This window comes from Rousettus aegyptiacus, unplaced genomic scaffold (genome assembly GCF_014176215.1).
Source record: "Rousettus aegyptiacus isolate mRouAeg1 unplaced genomic scaffold, mRouAeg1.p scaffold_m13_p_6, whole genome shotgun sequence".
Lineage (NCBI taxonomy): Eukaryota > Metazoa > Chordata > Mammalia > Chiroptera > Pteropodidae > Rousettus > Rousettus aegyptiacus.
In genome coordinates this window covers 54,896,465-54,918,035 of record NW_023416309.1, presented here as the reverse complement: position 1 = coordinate 54,918,035, position 21,571 = coordinate 54,896,465, and the positions used below count along the sequence as shown (strand labels likewise).

Here is a 21,571-nt window from a genome sequence, read left to right as displayed (position 1 = left end):
GGGCACGGTCACCGCCAATCAGGGGGCCCATGTGACCGAAATGAATCTCAGCAGCTCACAGGTGCTGAGGAGGCACTGTATCCCCTAGTCAATGCCAGGCAGGAGAAGTGAGGGCTTACAACGTCCACCTCCCACTCAATCCTAGCCACTGCGGACCAACACTGGGCCCCGTTCCTGGCACACAGGGCCATTTCTCAGACCTGGGGCCTCTCTCTCTCTCTGTCAGGACGGTGTCACTATTGTCTGACCCTCAGCTGGACACGGACAGACGGGAGTCTGCCGAAGCCCACGTCTAGACCACGAGCTCCGCTGGGAGATTCGGTGACAAGGGGAAACTCTCAGGGGCCCAGCGGCAGTTTCCAGGAGCCGTGCGACACCTCAGTGCTGAGGAAGGGCAGAGGGATGGGCCTCCCAAGGGAGGATGCTGGGCACTCACCTGACCAGGATGTGGACAGAGGCAGAGCATCTGCGGGGAAGAGAAGAAGAGTCAGACTTGGAGCCCACGGGTGTCCGACCTTGAACTGGGTCGAAGACACTCGGCCTTTACAGCCCGAGATGAGCCCCCACACGGGCCCTCAGCGAGGACACGGCCAGTGCTGCCCAGCATCTCGGTCCCCTGGTCACGGCCACTGCCTGCCTCGCCGTGTCCACAGCGAGGTTCCGGACTATGAAGCCAGCGTCCTCCTGGGACAGGCCAGCAGGCCTTTGCATTGACACCCAGGAAGCGAGCATTTTGGTCCTCAAGGACAGGTTACTGGAGACGCCAATTGTTACTCGAGATGCCATGAGACGGATATTTCGTGACAAACTCCTGTGTTTCCCCCGAGCCTCACGCCACATCCCCGAGGCCCGACCTGCCGTGAGCACCGCCCTCTTGGGCCACTGGTCAAGTCACACTTCACTGCTCTCCCTCCCGCCTTCCGGGGTTTCCTCAATGATGTGTGATGTACAACCTGTCTTCAGAGACCCTGCCTCTACCCTCTGGAATAGGGCCCAGGACAGGAAGGACAACCCCAGAGCGCCGTGATCACACGCTGAAACATTGCGTGTTCTCAGAAGCAGAGACAGCTCCCGGGTCCTGGATTAAATTACCCACCTGTTGTCCCTGGCGGTGTCGCCTCAGGTGTGGATGTGGTGGCCCAGGATTCTGCAAGTAGCACAAGAAAGAAAGCCAGCGTTAGGCATCAGCAAAAGGAGTCCCCGATGACAACGTTGGCAGGCACCGTGACGATCCCACATGTGCGCCCTGCCGCTCACGAACTATGTGTCCTACTCAAGTCCCCGCTCAGCGAGGGCGTCTGGGAGCAACACCCTGCAGGACGGCACCTGCTCCCCACTCACCGCCACGCCTGGCACGTTTGTGTCGCTGCTAGAAAATCTGTTCCACCTCCCTAACTGTGCCCTAGGCTCCCTGGCTGTTCTGAGGGCTTTGCCCAGACCCAGCAGGTTGGACGGAAGGCGTCAGGGGCCGTGATGGTGGTACCTCCGCCCCATCACATGCTGAGGGGACCTCAAGCCCGGGACACTGTCTTCGCCACTCAGGTGCCATGTGACCGTGCAGCATCTCAGGGGCTCGTAAGCAGGGAGGTCGGCACAGTTTTCCCCTAGTCCGATATCCAGGCAGGAGAAGGTGAGGGCTACAACGTCCACCCCCCACAAAATTAGGTCAGTGCAGACTAAGACTGCGCCTCATTCCTGGCTCATGGAGCTGCTGCTCGGACCTAGGGCCCCACTCTGGGGACAGTGGAACTATGTCCTACGATGTCAGAAGGGGGCCCGGCCATCCTGGTGGCCCACCTGAGCAGATGACGCTGGCATCTTCCCCGTGGTTGCAGTTGTGTGAATACCAGCCTCCGTGCGGACAGTTCCACAGATGGGACTCGTATCCTGAGCAGCGCACGTTGTCCAGGACAATCGGCCCTGAGCCCCATCCAAACCGTGCACTTCCTGGGGCCGCCCGGGCCCAGCCACAGCCCAGCTGCCTGCACACCACGTCGGCGTCCCTGGTGTCCCAGTCGTCGTCACACACGGTGCCCCAGGAGCCTTGGAACAGGACCTCCACCCGGCCCTGACACCGGTCAGCACCGTTCACCAGCCTCAGGGACAAACCGGAACTGGATCCTACAAACAGACATGAAAGTTCAATCTCTATCCTGTTCTGAATAAAGAGACCCTGAATTGAATGAGGTTCAGAATTCCTTAAACATTAGAACTTCTGGGTTGGGGTTCATGTTCCCCAGCAGTAGGACTTGACAGACACCTGTCCATCATTTCTTTCCCTCAAGGCTTTTTTAAAGCACCCTTGGATGTAGGCGGAACTTAGTGTGCGGAGGAACTCAGAGGGCCCCCGGTGCCCTGTAGCGTGGTCCTGCTCCTTTCTCAGGCATAGCAGGGGTCACTGCTGTGGACACGATGAGGCCAGCAATGGCAGTGACCAGGGGACTGAGAGATGCTGGGCAGCAGTAGCCTTGTTCACGCTGAGGGCCCAGGACATGGAAGGACAACCCCAGAGCAACTGACCACATGCTCAAACCTGACTGTTCCCAGAAGCATAGAGAGCCCCTGGGAGGGCGCATCAATTACCCACCTGTTATCCCTGTTGATGATAGTTCAGGTGTGGACGTGGTGGCCCAGGATTCTGCAGGTAGCATGAGAGACAAAAGCTACCATTAGGCATCAGCGAACGGAGTCCTCAATGAAAACGTTGGCACTGTGATGATCCCACATTGGGCCCTGCCTCTCACGACCTGTGTGTCCTGCTCCAGACCCCGCTCAGCGAGGGCGTCTGGGAGCAAGGCCCTGCGGGACGGCACCTGCTCCCCGCTCCCCTCCACGCCTGGCACGTTCATGTCGCTCCTCGAAAACCTGTTCTACCTGCCTCACTGGGCCTCAAACTCCCTGGCTGGTCTGAGGGCTTTGCCCAGACCATGCAGCTTAGAAAGAAGGCATAAGGGACCATGGTGATGGAAGCTACACCAGATCAGGTACCCAGGGGACCATGGTCACTGTTACCAGCCATTCCCCTGGTCATGGTCTCCGCCACTCAGGGGGCCCATGTGACAAAACTGAATCTCAGCAGCTGGCAAGTGCTGAGGAGGCACTGTATCCCCGAGTAAATGCCAGGCAGGAGAAGTGAGGGCTTACGACGTCCACCTCCCACTCAATCCTAGCCACTGCGGACCAACGCTGGGCCCCGTTCCTGGCACACGGGGCCGTTTCTCAGACCTGGGGCCTCTCTCTCTCTCTATCGGGACGGTGTCACTATTGTCTGACCCTCAGCTGGACACGGACAGACGGGAGTCTGCCGAAGCCCACGTCTAGACCACGAGCTCCGCTGGGAGATTTGGTGACAAGGGGAAACTCTCAGGGGCCCAGTGGGAGCTTCAAGGAGCCGGGCGACACCTCAGTGCTGAGGAAGGGCAGAGGGACGGGCCTCCCGAGGGAGGATGCTGGGCACTCACCTGACCAGGATGTGGACAGAGGCTGAGCAACTGTGGGGAAGAGAAGAAGAGTCAGACTTGGAGCCCGCGGGTGTCCGACCCGGAACTGGGTCGAAGACACTCGGCCTTTACAGCCCGAGCTGAGCCTCCGCACGGCCCTCAGCGAGGACACGGCCAGTGCTGCCCAGCATCTCGGTCCCCTGGTCACGGCCACTGCCTGCCTCGCCGTGTCCACAGCGAGGTTCCGGACTATGAAGCCAGCGTCCTCCTGGGACAGGCCAGCAGGCCTTTGCATTGACACCCAGGAAGCGAGCATTTTGGGGTCCTCAAGGACAGGTTACTGGAGACGCCCATTGTTGCTCGAGGTGCGATGAGATGGATATTTCGTCACAATCTCCTGTGTTTCCCCCGAGCCTCACGCCACATCCCCGAGGCCCGACCTGCCGTGAGCACCGCCCTCCCGGGCCACCGGTCACGTCACACTTCACTGCTCTCCCTATCACATTCACGGGGTTTCATCAGTGATGTGTGATGTACAACCTGTCTTCAGAGACCCTGCCTCTAACCCCTAGAATAGGGCCCAGGACAGGAAGGACAACCTCAGAGCGCCCTGATCCCACATTCAAACCTGCCTGTTCTCAGAAGCAGAGACAGCTCCTGGAGGGAGGGTCAAAATACCCACCTGTTGTCCCTGGTGGTGTCGTTTCAGTTGTGGGTGTGGTGACCCCGAAGTCTGCAAATAGCACGAGAGACAAAAGCCAGCGTTAGGCATCCGGGAAAGAAGTCCTCGATGAAAACGTTGGTGGGCACCGTGACGATCCGACAAGTGCGCCCTGCTGCTCGCGACCTCTGTGTGCGGCTCAAGACCCCACTCAGCAAGGGCGTCTGGGAGGAAGGCCCTGCGAGACGGCGCCTGCTCCCTGTTCACCTCCATGCCTGGCACGTTTGTGTCGCTGCGAGAAAACTTATTCTACCTCCCTCGCTGGGCCTCGCGCTCCCTGGCAGGTCGAAGGCTTTGCCCAGACCGCGCACCTTGGACAGAAGGAGTCAGGGGCCGTGGCAGTGGGACCTGCAGCCCGTCACGGGTTTTGGGCACCACGATCACTGCTGTCAGCCATCACCCTGGGCACGGTCTCCGTCACACAGGGTGCGCATGTGACCGCACTACATCTCTGCGGCTGGCAGGCAGGAAGGAAGGCACAAAATCCCCTAGTCCGACGTCCACAGAGGAGAAGGGAAGAGCTTACAACGTCCATCCTCCCACAAAATCCTTGTTAGTGCGGACTGAGACTGGGCCCTGTTCCCTGGCACTCAAGGGGACTTCTCAGACCTGAGACCTCTCCCTCTTGAGATGTGTCACCTGTCCCCAGAAGGAGGCCCAGCCATCCTGGTGGCCCACCTGAGCAGATGACACCTGCATCCTCCCCGTGCTTACAGTTTGTGTAAGTTCCGCTTCTGTGCGGGCAGCTCCACAGGCAGGACTCGGGCCCTGAGCGGCGCATGTCGTCCAGGACAATTGGCCCAAGCCCTGACCAAACCATGCACCTGCTGGGGCCACCCAGCCACAGCCCAGCTGCCTGATCCTCATGGGTATCGATGGCGTTCCACACATCATCACACACTGTGCCTAAAGAGCCTCGGTACAGGGCCTCACCTGCCCTGACACCGGTCGACACCGTTCACCAGCATCAGGAACAAAGGTGATTCTGTCCCATGACTAGAGGGGACCCAAAGTTACCTCCTGCCTGCCTGTCTTCAGCTCACAGACCAGAAGCCTGTCCCAGACGCAGGGCCCTGACTCATAGCCACGATGCGCTGGCCACGAAGCTGGTCGTGGCCATACCCACAGGTCAATCGTTCTCAGGGAATGGACCTCACACGTCCCTGCGGTCCAGGTCCTAGAACGCTACAGTGTTGGGAAGCACCTGAGACCCCGGGGGAGGTGAGCAGGACAGTGGCCGCCCACCCACACGGGGCACAGCCAGGGTGCAGCCCACAGCTCCAGGCCAGGCCGACACCGTCCCCGCTAGTGCAGCTCGGTGCCCCCCGCTTTGTCCTGTGGGCTCTGGCTGAGCTCCAGGAGGGGATGGGGGTGTGGCCACAGAGCTATACGACAGACACTTTCACAATCTGTTCCCAGACTGGTGCGATGGCCTGAGATAGGAGCGAGGTCACAGCAGGACATGCCAGGTTGCTGGAAGGTCCTGAGCAGTGGACGGGGATCCCTGCTGAGCCCACGCCCAGGGTCCCGTCACAGGAAGGTCACAGCTCTGTATGTGTGATGCTCACCTGTCTTCACAGACCCTTCCTCTGACCCTGGGCCCAGATCCCAGGATAAGGAAGAACAACCCCGGAGCGCCCTGACCACACGCTCAAACCTGCCTGTTCTCAGAAAAACAGAGAGAGCCCCTGGAGGGTGGGTCAAAATACCCACCTGTCGTCTCTGGGAGGGACTTCTCAGGTATAGATGTGGTGACCGAGGATTCTACAAGGAGCACAAGAGACAAAGCCAGCATTAGGCATCAGTGAAAGAAGTCCTCGATGAAAATGTTGGCACTGTGACAAGCCCACATGGCGCCCTGCTGCTCGCGACCTCTGTGTCCTGCTCAGGCCCCCGCAGCGATGGCCTCTGGGAGGGAGGCCCTGCAGGACGGCACCAGCTCCCCGCTCACCTCCACGCCAGGCACGTTTGCGTCGCTGCTAGAAAACCTGACCAACACCCTCGCTGGGCCTCGCGATCCCTGGCGGGTCTGAGGGCTGTGCCCAGTCAGTGCGCCTTGGACGGAAGGCGTCAGGGGCCGTGGTGGGGGGACCGGCAGCCCATCACGTGCACAGGGGACCACGATCACTAATTGCCAGGCATCCCCCTGGGCACGGTCATCGCCAATCAGGGGGCCCATGTGACCGAAATGAATCTCAGCGGCTGGCAAGTGCTGAGGAGGCACTGTATCCCCGAGTAAATGCCAGGCAGGAGAAGTGAGGGCTTACGACGTCCACCTCCCACTCAATCCTAGCCAGTGCGGACCAACACAGGGCCCCGTTCCTGGCACACGGGGCCGTTTCTCAGACCTGGGGCCTCTCTCTCTCTCTATCGGGACGGTGTCACTATTGTCTGACCCTCAGCTGGACACGGACAGACGGGAGTCTGCCGAAGCCCACGTCTAGACCACGAGCTCCGCTGGGAGATTCGGTGACAAGGGGAAACTCTTGGGGGCCCAGTGGGAGCTTCAAGGAGCCGGGCGACACCTCAGTGCTGAGGAAGGGCAGAGGGACGGGCCTCCCGAGGGAGGATGCTGGGCGCTCACCTGACCAGGATGTGGACAGAAGCTGAGCAACTGTGGGGAAGAGAACAAGAGTCAGACGTGGAGCCCACGGCTGTCCGACCCGGAACTGGGTCGAAGACACTCGGCCCCTTAAGCCCGAGCTGAGCCCCCGCACGGGCCCTCAGCGAGGACACGGCCAGTCCTGCCCAGCATCTCGGTCCCCTGGTCACGGCCACTGCCTGCCTCGCCGTGTCCACAGCGAGGTTCCGGACTATGAAGCCAGCGTCCTCCTGGGACAGGCCAGCAGGCCTTCGCATTGACACCCAGGAAGTGAGCATTTTGGGGTCCTCAAGGACAGGTTACTGGAGACGCCCATTGTTGCTCGAGGTGCGATGAGATGGATATTTCGTCACAATCTCCTGTGTTTCCCCCGAGCCTCACGCCACATCCCCGAGGCCCGACCTGCCGTGAGCACCGCCCTCCCGGGCCACCGGTCACGTCACACTTCACTGCTCTCCCTATCACATTCACGGGGTTTCCTCAATGATGTGTGATGTACAACCTGTCTTCAGAGACCCTGCCTCTAACCCCTAGAATAGGGCCCAGGACAGGAAGGACAACCCCAGAGCGCCCTGATCCCACATTCAAACCTGCCTGTTCTCAGAAGCAGGGACAGCCCCTGGAGGGAGGGTCAAAATACCCACCTGTTGTCCCTGGTGGTGTCGTTTCAGTTGTGGGTGTGGTGACCCCGAAGTCTGCAAATAGCACGAGAGACAAAAGCCAGCGTTAGGCATCCGGGAAAGAAGTCCTCGACGAAAACGTTGGTGGGCACCGTGACGATCCGACAAGTGCGCCCTGCTGCTCGCGACCTCTGTGTGCGGCTCAAGACCCCACTCAGCAAGGGCATCTGGGAGGAAGGTCCTGCGAGACGGCGCCTGCTCCCTGTTCACCTCCATGCCTGGCACGTTTGTGTCGCTGCGAGAAAACTTATTCTACCTCCCTCGCTGGGCCTCGCGCTCCCTGGCAGGTCGAAGGCTTTGCCCAGACCGCGCACCTTGGACAGAAGGAGTCAGGGGCCGTGGCAGTGGGACCTGCAGCCCGTCACGGGTTTTGGGCACCACGATCACTGCTGTCAGCCATCACCCTGGGCACGGTCTCCGTCACACAGGGTGCGCATGTGACCGAACTGCATCTCTTTGGCTGGCAGGCAGGAAGGAAGGCACAAAATCCCCTAGTCCGACGTCCACAGAGGAGAAGGGAAGAGCTTACAACGTCCATCCTCCCACAAAATCCTTGTTAGTGCGGACTGAGACTGGGCCCTGTTCCCTGGCACTCAAGGGGACTTCTCAGACCTGAGACCTCTCCCTCTTGAGATGTGTCACCTGTCCCCAGAAGGAGGCCTGGCCATCCCGGTGGCCCACCTGAGCAGATGACACCTGCATCCTCCCCGTGCTTACAGTTTGTGTAAGTTCCGCTTCTGTGCGGGCAGCTCCACAGGCAGGACTCGGGCCCTGAGCGGCGCATGTCATCCAGGACAAGAGGCCCAAGCCCTGACCAAACCGTGCACCTGCTGGGGCCGCCCAGCCACAGCCCAGCTGCCTGATCCTCATGGGTATCGATGGCGTTGCACACATCATCACACACTGTGCCTAAAGAGCCTCGGTACAGGGCCTCACCTGCCCTGACACCGGTCGACACCGTTCACCAGCATCAGGAACAAAGGTGATTCTGTCCCATGACTAGAGGGGACCCAAAGTTACCTCCTGCCTGCCTGTCTTCGGCTCACAGACCAGAAGCCTGTCCCAGACGCAGGGCCCTGACTCATAGCCACGATGCGCTGGCCATGAAGCTGGCCGTGGCCATACCCACGGGTCAATCGTTCTCAGGGAATGGACCTCACATGTCCCTGCTGTCCAGGTCTTAGGACGCTGCAGTGTTGGAAGCACCTGAGACCCCGGGGAGGTGAGCAGGACAGCCACCCCCCACACGGGGCACAGCCAGGCTGCAGCCCACAGCTCCAGGCCAGGCCGACACCGTCCCCGCTAGTGCAGCTCGGTGCCCCCCGATTCGTCCTGTGGGCTCTGGCTGACCTCCAAGTAGGGACAGGGACACGGCTAGACAGCTACACGACAGACACTCTTACATCCTGTTTCTAGGCCTGAGACAGGAGTGAAGTTTCAGTAGGACGTGCCTGGTTACAGGAATGGTCCCGAGCAGTGAACGGGGAACCCTGCAGACCCCACGCCCAGGGTCCCATCACAGGGAGGTCATAGCCCTCTATGTGTGATGCTCACCTGTCTTCACAGACCCTTCCTCTGACCATGGCCCAGATCCCAGGATAAGGAGGAACAACCCCAGAGCGCGCTGACCACACGCTCAAACCTGCCTGTTCCCAGAAAAATAGAGAGAACCCTGGAGGATGGGTCAAAATACCCACCTGTCGTCTCTGGGAGTGACTTCTCAGGTATGGACGTGGTGACCGAGGATTCTGCAAGGAGCACGAGAGACAAAGCCAGCGTTAGGCATCAGTGAAAGAAGTCCTCGATGAAAATGTTGGTGGGCACCGTGACAATCTGACATGTTTCCTCCTCTGCTAATGACTCTGTGTCCTGCTCAGGCCCCCTCAGCGAGGGCATCTGGGAGGGAGGCCCTGCAGGACGGCACCAGCTCCCCGCTCACCTCCACGCCAAGCACGTTTGCGTCGCTGCTAGAAAACCTGACCAAAACCCTCGCTGGGCCTCGCGCTCCCTGGCGGGTCTGAGGGCTGTGCCCAGTCAGTGCGCCTTGGACGGAAGGCGTCAGGGGCTGTGGTGGGGGGACCGGCAGCCCATCACGTGCACAGGGGACCACGATCACTAATTGCCAGGCATCCCCCTGGGCACGGTCACCGCCACTCAGGGGGCCCATGTGGCCGAACTGAATCTCAGCGGCCGGCAGGTGCTGAGGACAGCCCCCCCCCACACACGGGACACAGCCAGGCCAGGCCCACACCGTCCCCGCTAGTGCAGCTCGGTGCCCCCCGCGTCGTCCTGTGGGCTCTGGCTGAGCTCCAGGAGGGGACGGGGACGTGGCCGCAGGTTACTCTACAGACACTTTCACACCCTGTTCTCAGGCTGGTCCACTGGCCTGAGACAGGAGCGAGGTCCCAGCAGGACGTGCCTGGTTACGAGAATCGTCCCGAGCAGTGGACGGGAATCTCTGCAGAGCCCACGCCCAGGGTCCCGTCACAGGGAGGTCACAGCCCTCTATGTGTGATGCTCACCTGTCTTCAGAGACCCTTCCTCTGACCCCTAGCCCAGGGCTCAGGACAAGGAAGGACAGCCCCAGAGCTCCCTGATCGCACGCTGAAACATTGCGCGTTCTCAGAAGCAGAGACAGCTCCCGGGTCCCGGATCAAATTACCCACCTGTTGTCCCTGATGGTGTCGCCTCAGGTGTGGATGTGGTGGCCCAGGATTCTGCAAGTAGCATGAGAGACAAAAGCCGCTGTTAGGCATCAGCGAACGGAGTCCTCAATGAAAACGTTGACACTGTGATGATCCCACATTGCGCCCTGCCTCTCACGACCTGTGTGTCCTACTCCAGGTCCAGCTCAGCGAGGGCGTCTGGGAGCAAGGCCCTGCGGGACAGCACCTGCTCCCCTCCAGGCCTGGCACGTTCATGTCGCTCCTCAAAAACCTGTTCTACCTGCCTCACTGGGCCTCAAACTCCCTGGCTGGTCTGAGGGCTTTGCCCAGACCGTGCAGCTTGGAAAGAAGGCATAAGGGACCATGGTGATGGTAGCCACACCCGATCAGGTGCCCAGGGGACCATGGTCACGGTTACCAGCCATTCCCCTGGTCATGGTCTCCGCCACTCAGGGGGCCCATGTGGCCGAACGAATCTCAGCGGCCGGCAGGTGCTGAGGAGGCACTGTATCCCCGAGTCAATGCCAGGCAGGAGAAGTGAGGGCTTACGACGTCCACCTCCCACTCAATCCTAGCCAGTGCGGACCAACACTGGGCCCCGTTCCTGGCACACGGGGCCGTTTCTCAGACCTGGGGCCTCTCTCTCTCTCTATCGGGACGGTGTCACTATTGTCTGACCCTCAGCTGGACACGGACAGACGGGAGTCTGCCGAAGCCCACGTCTAGACCACGAGCTCCGCTGGGAGAATCGGTGACAAGGGGAAACTCTCAGGAGCCCAGTGGGAGCTTCAAGGAGCCGGGCGACACCTCAGTTCTGAGGAAGGGCAGAGGGACGGGCCTCCCGAGGGAGGATGCTGGGCACTCACCTGACCAGGATGTGGACAGAGATTGAGCATCTGCGGGGAGGAGAAGAAGAGTCAGACTTGGAGCCCACGGGTGTCCGACCTTGAACTGGGTCGAAGACACTCGGCCCCTTAAAGCCCGAGCTGAGCTCCCGCACAGGCCCTCAGCGAGGACACGGCCAGTGCTGCCCAGCATCTCGGTCCCCTGGTCACGGCCACTGCCTGCCTCGCCGTGTCCACAGCGAGGTTCCGGACTATGAAGCCAGCGTCCTCCTGGGACAGGCCAGCAGGCCTTTGCATTGACACCCAGGAAGCGAGAAATTTTGGTCCTCAAGGACAGGTTACTGGAGACGCCCATTGTTGCTCGAGGTGCGATGAGATGGATATTTCGTGACAAACTCCTGTGTTTCCCCCGAGCCTCACGCCACATCCCCGAGGCCTGACCTGCCGTATGCACCGCCCTCCCGGGCCACTCTTCAGGTCACACTTCACTGCTCTCCCTATCACATTCACGGGGTTTCATCATAAATGCCATGCCAAGGCACCCTTTCCTTCCAGGCCACGCAGTCACCACAGAGGGCGGTGCGGATCACCCCAGCCACGCACCCCTGAGATGACGCTGCGCCCTGGGGGTTCCCCCGGGGACTCAAGGGAGCAGCTGAGCTCACATTACTGAGGCCCAGGAAAAATCCCCCCACTGCTGTCAGGGAGCTGAACGCGTATGTGAAAACAGGGGCCACCGTCCCCTCCCAGACAAGCTGGAGCAACTGCCGGACCGTCCCGGGGACATGGGCTAACCCGGGCTGTGCTGTCAACTAGAGCACGTGACATGGGGCTTGGGGCCAGCAGCCCCGGAGTGACCTCCAATTAACCGAGGTTCTCAGAGTGGGAGCGGGTCTGTTCTCAGCACTATGCCCCCAGTCGGGGGCCCTGCCATCCTGGTGGTCCACCTGGGCAGATGACGCTGGCTCCTCCCGTGGTTGCAGCTGCACCAGCCTCCGTGAGGCGACCTCTACAGGTGGAGCTCGTGCCCTGAGCAGCGCACGTCGCCCAGGTAAATCGGGCCTGAGCCCTGACCAAACCCCACACTTCCTAGGGCCGACCTGGCCCCGCCACTGCCCAGCTGCCCGCACACCACGTTGGCGTCACTGCTGTCGGACACGTCGTCACACACGGTACCAGGACCCTCGGTACCGGACCTCAGCCCACCCTGACACCGCTCAACACTGTTCACCAGTCTCGGGGCCACTCGTGATTCTGTTCCGGCATCTTGAAGAGGCATAATGACCCCTCCTGCCTGTCTGTCTTGGGCTCACAGACCAGAGGCCTGTTCCGGGCCAAGGACCCTGCCTCACGGCCACGATGCCCTGGCCAGGAAGCCAGCCGTGGCCATGCCCACAGGTCAATCGTCATCTCAGGAAAAGGACCTCACACGTCCCTGCTGTCCAGGTCTGAGGATGCTGCAGTGTCGGGAAGCACCTGTGACCCTGGGGGAGGTGAGCAGGACAGCCGCCCCCCAACACGAGGCACAGCCAGGCTGCAGCCCACAGCTCCAGGCCAGGCCGCCACCGTCCCCGCTAGTGTGGCTCAGTGACCCCCGCTTCGTCCTGTGGGCTCTGGTTGAGCTCCAGGAGGGGACGGGGACGTGGCCAGACAGCTACACGACAGACACTCTTACATCCTGTTCTCAGGCTGGTGCACTGGTCTGAGACAGGAGCGAGGTCCCAGCAGGACGTGCCTGGTTACAGGAATCGTCCCAAGCAGTGGACAAGGATCCCTGCTTAGCCCATGCCCAGGGTCCCGTCACAGGGAGGTCACAGCCCTCTATGTGTGATGCTCACCTGTCTTCAGAGACCCTTCCTCTGACCCCTAGCCCAGGGCGCAGGACAAGGAAGGACAGCCCCAGAGCTCCCTGATCACACGCTGGAACATTGCGCGTTCTCAGAAGCAGAAACAGCTCCCGGGTCCCGGATCAAATTACCCACCTGTTGTCCCTGATGGTGTCGCCTCAGGTGTGGATGTGGTGGCCCAGGATCCTACAAGTAGCACGAGAAAGAAAGCCAGCGTTACGCATCAGCGAAAGGAGTCCCCAATGACAACATTGGCGGGCACCGTGACGATCCCACATGTGCGCCCTGCCGCTCACGACCTGTGTGTCCTGCTCCAGGCCCGGCTCAGCGAGGGTGTCTGGGAGCAACGCCCTGCAGGACGGCACCTGCTCCCGCTCACCTCCACGCCTGGCACGTTTGTGTCGCTGCTAGAAACCTGTTCTGCCTCCCTCGCTGGCCTCTCACCCCCTGGCAGGTTAGGGCTTCGCCCTGACCCCATCGCTTGGACGGAAGGTGTCAGGGGCCGTGATGGTGGTACCTCCGCCCCATCACATGCTGAGGGGACCTCAAGCCCGGGACACTGTCTTCGCCACTCCAGTGCCCATGTGACCGTGCAGCATCTCAGGGGCTCGTAAGCAGGGAGGTCGGCACAGTTTTCCCCTAGTCCGATATCCAGGCAGGAGAAGGTGAGGGCTACAACGTCCACCCCCCCCACAAAATTAGGTCAGTGCGGACTAAGACTGCGCCTCGTTCCTGGCTCATGGAGCTGCTGATCAGGCCTACGGCCCCACTCCGGGGACAGTGGCACTATGTCCTACGATGTCAAAAAGGGGCCCGGCCATCCTGGTGGCCCACCTGTGCAGATGACGCCGGCATCTTCCCCGTGGTTGCAGTTGTGTGACTTCCAGCCTCTGTGCGGGCAGCTCCACAGGTAGGACTCATACCCTGAGCAGCGCACGTCGTCCAGGACAATCGGCCCTGAGCCCTGACCAAACCGTGCACCTCCTAGGGCTGCCCGGGCCCCGCCACAGCCCAGCTGCCTGCACACCACGTTGGCGTCGTTGGTGTCCCAATCATCATCACACACGGTGCCCCAGGAGCCTTGGAACAGGACCTCCACCCGGCCCTGACACCGGTCAGCACCGTTCACCAGCCTCAGGGAAAAACTGTAAATGGATCCTTAAAAAAATATGAAAATTCAATGTCTCTCTGTCCTGAATAAAGAGTCCCTGAGTTCAGTAGATTCACAATTCCTATAGGAATGACACTTCTGGGTTAGGGTTCATGTTCCCCAGCAGTAGGACTCAAGGAAGCCTGTCCATCATTTCTTTCCCTCAAGGCTGCTCTAAAGCACCCTGGGATGTGGGCAGAGCTTTGTGTGCATCTAATTGGTCTCCCACAATGCCCAGCAACCCATCTCCTGAATTTGGACTTGGGATGCAGGGGCCAAGAAGGGGAGCCGCAGCCTGCATCACAGTGGCCCCTGGGATCAGCCTGGCCACCGGCAGCGGTTACCAGCACACGGCAGCCCGGCCCCCACCACGCAGCCCCAGCGCTGGGACTGTGGACACTCCGGCTTCAGCTGACTCACCCATACATGGGAGCCCCAGCCCACTCGGCCTGAGGCGTGTTCTGAAGGCTCCGTTTCCACTGAGCCCCTAATCATGTCACCATCAAACCCAAAGTTTGCCGGAATCTTTACGACCACAAACCCACTGAATACCACGAGGGTACCAGGGTTGATTGTCTCTGGCACTTAGCCGTGCATGCTGTCAGCGGTAGAAATCAAGAAAAATGGTATAGTTGGGGAAGGTCATTTGCCAGTGACACTCATTGACGAGGCTCAGTGACCTCTCAGTCTCACCAGGATTATGCTCCCACGAGCCCGTGAGCTGGGCTCAGCACTGACCCTGGGGACTCTGGTCTTCAGAGTCAGCATCTATATAACGAGGACCCTGTTCTCCAAATAACGGACACACGTGGGCGGCAAGCCCACGAAAGCTGCCCGATGTCATCAGTCGTTAGGGAGACGCGAATGAAAACCACGGGGAGAGGTGCCACCTCACACCCGCTGGGGTGACCATAAGGAAAAGACACGTCATCACAGGTGTGGGTGAGGGTGTAGAGAAATCAGGACCCTCATCCGCTGCCGCTGGCATCCTACACGCTGCGGTCCCTCTGATGAACCGTTCACGATTTCCACAATCAGTTCAGTACAGAATCATCACGTGACCCAGCAATTCCACTCGGAAATATACACCAAAGAGAATCAAAAACGGCTGTTAAGAAATAATCAAATTATACACAAGTATGTGCAGTAATACTACTCACAATAGCCGAAAGGTAGAAATGACCCAAACGTCCATCAGATGAATGAGTATATAAAAGGTAGTCTACCCATCCATGAAGATTATTCGGGCATGCAAAGTAGTCCTGATACAGGTTACAACGTGCATGAACTTTACTTTAACCTGTAAATTTTACGGTCGTGGAAAGCCCAAAGACCAGAGGATGGACGAGCTAAACTAGTGGGCCGTTTCCCCAAGTCCTGACGCTCGTCCGGGATCCCCGTCTAACTCCAGGGCTGTAGCAACAATGAGCAGTGACCCCTGCTGTGCCCGAGAAAGGAGCAGGACCAGGCTGCACGGCTCCGGGGGCTCTGAGTTCCTGCGGACCCTGCACAGGCATGACTCAGACACTGACCCCAAGCCAGAGGCCGGCTCGAGAGCAGAGCACGAGGTGGCCTGACACTCCAGGGAGAGGGAAGTCCCTGCCCCTGAGCAGGGGCTGGTGGGGGGACAACCAGCATCCGGCAGAGAGGACCGGAGGAGGACACGCTCCCATCGAGAGTGCGTTCTGTTTTTCAACCCCCTACCTTGATTTGTATGAAAATAGAAACCCTCCTTCCTATTAAAAGACAACGACCGAAACCACATCCCATGAGGTCCCGGGAGGGCTCGTGCCGCGTCCTCTCCCTGTTCCTTGGCAAATATGAGCATGGGCATGAGACTAGGCCATCAGCGCACAGGGAGGTGGTTAGGGAGACGGCAGCTCTTGTCAAGCGAGCCGCTCCGAGTCTTCCCAGGGCTCGTCAGCCGGAGACGCCGAACACATGGTCTTTCTCGTGGTGGAACATAGACTTGGCCTGTAACGCCAACCGCCCCCCCCCCAACCATGTGCAGAGAGCAAGCTGATCGTGAAGCCCGTGCACACACGAGGAAGCAGAGATCAGCAAAGAGCAGACTGAAACTTCCGGATCCAGCCATACCCCAAGCTAGACCTACCCTGAATGCTTTCAATCTGTGAACCGTGGAGTTCTCGTCTAGCTTAAGAGAGTTTGAGTTGGGTTCCTGTCCCTCGCACACAAATCGTCCTGACTGTAACATCCCCTAACTGGTAGGCGAAGGGAAGCCGAGGATACCGGGAACCCTCCCCATCGGACGAGGTGATGAGCGTGGAGGTTTAACCCAGGATTAAAGACCTTCGGCGGGCCTGCTGACTACCGCGCTGACACTGGTGCTTTGGCCGGGTCCAAAGGATGCTTACCACAGGAAGGACGTGCTGTGTGCCCCTAAACTGGAGAGAAAACACCTCAGGTTTAGAAAGCAGGAAATCGCATCAGGGTTGGGTCTAGGCACCCTGGCAGTGGTCAGGGACGGTGCGGTCTGAGGAGGCTTGGGGAGAATGAGGCCTTTTCTGAGAGCCCACAATTAGCCCAATTCATGCCCAAATGTTAACAGTAACGGTCATGATGTTCTGCCATCTGCAAAACGATGACCAGGCTTCTCTGTAAAACTGTCTTTGTTAAAAGCATCCCTTAGGCCCTGCCTAGAGGAGACACAATGAAAAATCTCTGTTCTAAGGTCACACAGACAAAGCAGCACACATGGCCCCAGGGCAGAGCCTCCTCCTTCACCAAAGCAGTAGGTGAAAATGCAGGACCGGACCGAATGCTCTTCTTCCCCTGAGCGGGACTGGAGGTCCATGTGTTGTGGGCGCCACCAGAACCACCCCCTGCTGTAGGGGGATTAGGGAAGAAACTGGAAGGCAGAACACTCCCAGTCCCTCTCTGGAGCTACTGGCGGGGGGCTGTGGAGCTGAGCAGGGAGCGAGGAGACATGCAGGCGTCAGAGGTGGGAGGACTCACCGGGCCCCTGGACTGGGACCCGGCAGGTGTGACAGAGAGGTCAGATCAGACACACAGCACAGAAGACCACACACGAGAAGCAGAGGTGGAAGAACCCTGAGCCTATCAGACATTCAGTCAAGCTTGTCCCTGGCACTGAGACACAGAGGCATTTGAGATCCAGCCCCTGGAAAGATGCTCCTCATCAGACGCCATGGAGACCCCACCCAGGACTTCCACCGTCCAGGTGGGGACCAGCCCTGTGTCCAGATGTAGAGACAGAGTGACTCGAGGCCAGCCTTCTATCTGGGAACTTGCAGCATTTCGCTCAAGCAGCAAGACTGAGGAGCCCAGCTCCAGGACAAAGCCCCACGTGTGATGTTCAGGCCCATCGCAGGCAGTCGAGGGACCCCGCTTGGCGGTCCTTCCTTGCTGCTTCACATAGCAGACCTGGTGCACAGAGGTCACGAGGTTCTCTGCAGAGAGTTGCAGTAACGGACTCTGGACGTGAGAATCGAAAGGAACCCATGAAAGAGCTGTAATACCAGGCCGTGCGCCTTGGCTCGGAGACCTCCGCAAAGCCCCCTCTACGGCGCCCGCCTTGCCCTGCTGCGGCAGAGGGCAGCGTCTCGGGTCTTCATTTCAGTTTTGACCGGAGCCCTAATTCACCATCTCCAAACCAAGCATGAAAAGAAACTAATACTGCTCTACGCTGAGAGCTAAAGAAAGGTCAAAAAAACGAGAGAATGAAAAAGGCTTTGGGATGGAACAAAAATTTGCACAAACAACATCGTGAGAAAACCTACCCAAGGAATCAAAAAACGGGATATCGTTGGGGCCCACCTGTGCAGATGACGCCGGCGTCCTCCCTGTGGTTGCAGTTGTGTGACTTCCAGCCTCCGTGCGGGCATTTCCACAGGTAGGACTCGCGTCCTGAGCAGCGCACGTCGTCCAGGAGAATGGACCCTGAGCCCTGACCAAACCATGCACTTCCTGGGGCCGCCCGGGCCCCGCCACAGCCCAGCTGCCTGCACACCACGTTGGCATCATTGATGTCCCATAAGTCGTCACACACGGTGCCCCAGGAGCCTTGGTACAGGACCTCCACCCGGCCCTGACACCGGTCAGCACCGTTCACCAGTCTCAGGGACAAACTGGAACTGGATCCTAAAAACAGACATGAAAATTCCATCTCTCTTCTGTTCTGAATAGAGAAGTCCTGAGTTGCGTCAGATTCACAGTTCCTACAGGAATGACACTTCTGGGTTGGGGTTCATGTTCCCCAGCAAGAGGACTCAAGGAAGCCTGTCCATCATTTCTTTCCCTCAAAGCTTCCTTAAAGCACCCTGGGATGTGGGCGGAGCTTTGTGTGCCTTCTTATTGGTTTCCCACAATGCCTAGCAACCCATCTCCTGAGCTTGGACTTGGGATGGAGGCGCCAAGAAGGGGAGCCGCAGCCTGCATCACAGTGGCCCCTGGGATCGGCCTGGCCACCGGCAGCGGTTACCAGCACACAGCGGCCCGGCCCCCACCACGCAGCCCCAGCGCTGGGGCTGTGGACACTCCGGCTTCAGCTGACTCACCCATACATGGGAGCCCCAGCCCACTCGGCCTGAGGCGTGTTCTGAAGGCTCCGTTTCCACTGAGCCCCTAATCATGTCACCATCAAACCCAAAGTTTGCCGGAATCTTTACAAATAACAAGCCCACTGAATACCACGAGGGTATCAGGGTTGACTGTCTCTGGCACTTAGCTGTGCATGCTGTCAGCAGCAGAAATCAAGAAAAATGATAGAGTTGGGGAAGGTCATTTGCCAGTGACACTCATTGACGAGGCTCAGTGACCTCTCAGTCTCACCAGGATTATGCTCCCACGAGCCCGTGAGCTGGGTTCAGCACTGACTCTGGGGACTCTGGTCTTCGGAGTTGGCATCTATATAACGAGGACCCTGTTCTCCAAATAACGGACACACGTGGGCGGCAAGCCCACGAAAGCTGCCCGATGTCATCAGTCGTTAGGGAGACGCGAATGAAAACCACGGGGAGAGGTGCCACCTCACACCCGCTGGGGTGACCATAAGGAAAAGACACGTCATCACAGGTGTGGGTGAGGGTGTAGAGAAATCAGGACCCTCATCCGCTCCTGCTGGCATCCTACACGCTGCGGTCCCTCTGATGAACCGTTCACGATTTCCACAATCAGTTCAGTACAGAATCATCACATGACCCAGCCATTCTGCTCGGAAATATACACCCAAAAGAATCAAAAAGAGCTGTTAAGAGAGAAACAAATTATACTCGAGTAGGTACAGTAGTACTACTCACAATAGCCAAAAAGTAGAAACGACCCGAAAGTCCATCAACAGATGAATGAGTATATAAAAGGTGGTCTACCCATCCATGAAGATTATTCAGGCATGCAAAGGGAGTCCTGATACAGGCTACAACGTATCTGCCAGGGGGTGGCACAGGGTGTCCTGGGACTATACCAGGAAGTCCTGGCCGATGTGAGCCCGGCAGACAGAGGTGGCTCTGATGGGCTCCGAGGACGGAGAGACACTGCAAATAAACTGCTCCTTCAAAACACCCTCATGAGAATGGGACGAGCTGCAGGACGCTCCCGGCTGTCCCTCGGCGGCTGGGGAAGAGGCCCCCCCGCACACCATACGCCGCCCGTGCCGAAGACATTCTCGTAAGGCCTCAAAGCCCCTCCGCTAGACCGTCTCCTGCCCTTTCAGGCATTAATCCCTGCCGGAACCCCTGATAAATTGTGTAACAGGCAAGTGCCGAGACCAAGGATGAGTAAGCAATGATCCCTTTCTCATTTTGCAAAATATCGGCCTTAAAGGAATGGGGCCGAGGGAAGGTAACGTGGAAAAAACACTTAGGACTCGCTTTATGATCTACGGAGGAGCAGCAGAGTGGATCCAGAGACTCCCACATCCCCGCCCAAGCTCCCTCGCGCCATCGACGTCGCATGCCACCGCGGCACATTTGTCCCAAGTACCAAACCAAGCCCGGTGCACTCCTGTTAACTAAACTCCGGGGCTGTTTTCGGGTTTCTCCCGTTTTTTGGTTTTCTGTTCCGGGGTCCAATGCAAGATGCTCCCTTGCACTGACGAAGTCATGTCAGCATAAAACATTAGAAGATTGCCCAGAAGAGTGCCAGTCCATGGTTCCCAGGTACGCTCCGTGTGCCAGACACTACAGGGTGACCTCATGTCTGTACAGCCCTACGAGGTCGGAACACAACCCCATTTTGCAAACGTGTAAACTGAGGCTTGCAGAGTTCCCAGAGCCGGGAAATGGCAGAGCAACGGCCTGGCGGGGAGCCGCGGGGTTCCATGCCCCTCCAGCCCAGCACGGACCCGATTCGCTGACTTTTTCTCAAGGGTTTGTGTGCGGGCCAGAGCAGAGCACAGTGCCCCCTTGCTGCTCACGTCTCCCAGCACAAAGCTCCCCTGGGGGCTCCAGCAGACCGCCGCGGTTCCTCTCCAAGGCTCTCTGCAAGGAACAGGAGGATTAAGGGGCCAAAACTGCCACTCGGATGCCGGCAGATTCTGATCCTGCAGGTTCGAAACCTGGCCCAGCTGCTCACCAGCTACTTGGACAAGTCACAGCACCTTTCTGAGCCTTAGTTTCATCTTCTGCAATGGGAAAATAATGAAACCTACGTTTGGGGTTTTAGCCGATTTAGACAAGAGAATATAGGCACGCTGTCTGGCCGGGTACCTGGGACAGGGCTCTCTGCAGAAGGTTAATTCCCACCTCTAAAGTGCAAACACAGACACATAAGTGCACACGTGTGTGTGCCAGCGCACACGCATGCACACAACATGCTGGTGAGGCCACAGGTGCCCCCGATCCCAGAGCACTGCTGCCTTAAGGCCGTTTGCTAATAAGGGCAGAGCAATTCTGTCCCTGTCCCTTAGGGGCTGACACACATCCCATGTCACTTTCCAGGGTCAGCGCCAATCCAGAGATTAACTTTGTAGTGATGAAAGCCGGAGCTAAAAACATGGCCTTCCATCTTCAAACATTTTTATAGAAACACGACCTCCAGCCCCAGCTGCCTAGAGCCGGTGCCCCCGAGGTCCTCCTGACGAGAAGGGAAGGCGGGGATCCTCTGTCAGCTGGCCCACGGGCGTCACTATGCCACACACACACGTCACACAGCATGGGCTTCTCCCCATCACCAGAGCCGTGACGGCTTGGTTTTGGGGTGCTGCTCTTATGAAGGCAATTTCCCCAATGAAGCTCGATCTCAGAGCTTTCCCCTAGAAGCCTGGGGTGGAAGTGAGCGTTCCAGAAGTTATCTGGAAATTAAGATACTTTTGTCCTATCTTCTGAAATTCATGAAATAGCCGAAGGGGACATCAAAGAAAAAGGGGAGATAGAAGAGGGGAAAAAAAGGAATAAATAAGTGAAGGAGGGAAGGGAAAGAGGCAAGAGAGAGATGAAAGATGCCAGAGAGGTGAGGGAGGGAAACAGAGACGGAGACAGAGAGACAGTCAGACAGACAGACAGACAGGGAGGTAATAGGCAGGCCGGCTGGTCGTCCCGTTCACTTAATATCTCCGTAAGTGACACTGAGATTCAGCAGTCGCACCGATTCGCACATGGCTCTTTTATGTACGATTTGTCACTTGACACTCTAACACAAAGA

General features: G+C 58.6%; 1 protein-coding gene across 1 annotated transcript in view; it reads right to left on the bottom strand.

The window, feature by feature from the left end:
• Positions 1-21,571, bottom strand: part of LOC107512978 (deleted in malignant brain tumors 1 protein) — a 132,925-nt gene that overhangs the window by 109,934 nt on the left and 1,420 nt on the right. Inside the window, 13 exon segments of the mRNA XM_036223323.1 lie at positions 267-276; positions 1,761-2,121; positions 2,588-2,638; positions 3,462-3,491; positions 4,123-4,173; positions 5,875-5,925; positions 6,746-6,775; positions 7,408-7,458; positions 9,141-9,191; positions 10,976-11,005; positions 12,937-12,987; positions 13,636-13,959; positions 17,750-18,073. Of these exon segments, the coding sequence (XP_036079216.1) occupies positions 267-276; positions 1,761-2,121; positions 2,588-2,638; positions 3,462-3,491; positions 4,123-4,173; positions 5,875-5,925; positions 6,746-6,775; positions 7,408-7,458; positions 9,141-9,191; positions 10,976-11,005; positions 12,937-12,987; positions 13,636-13,959; positions 17,750-18,073 (1,415 nt within the window).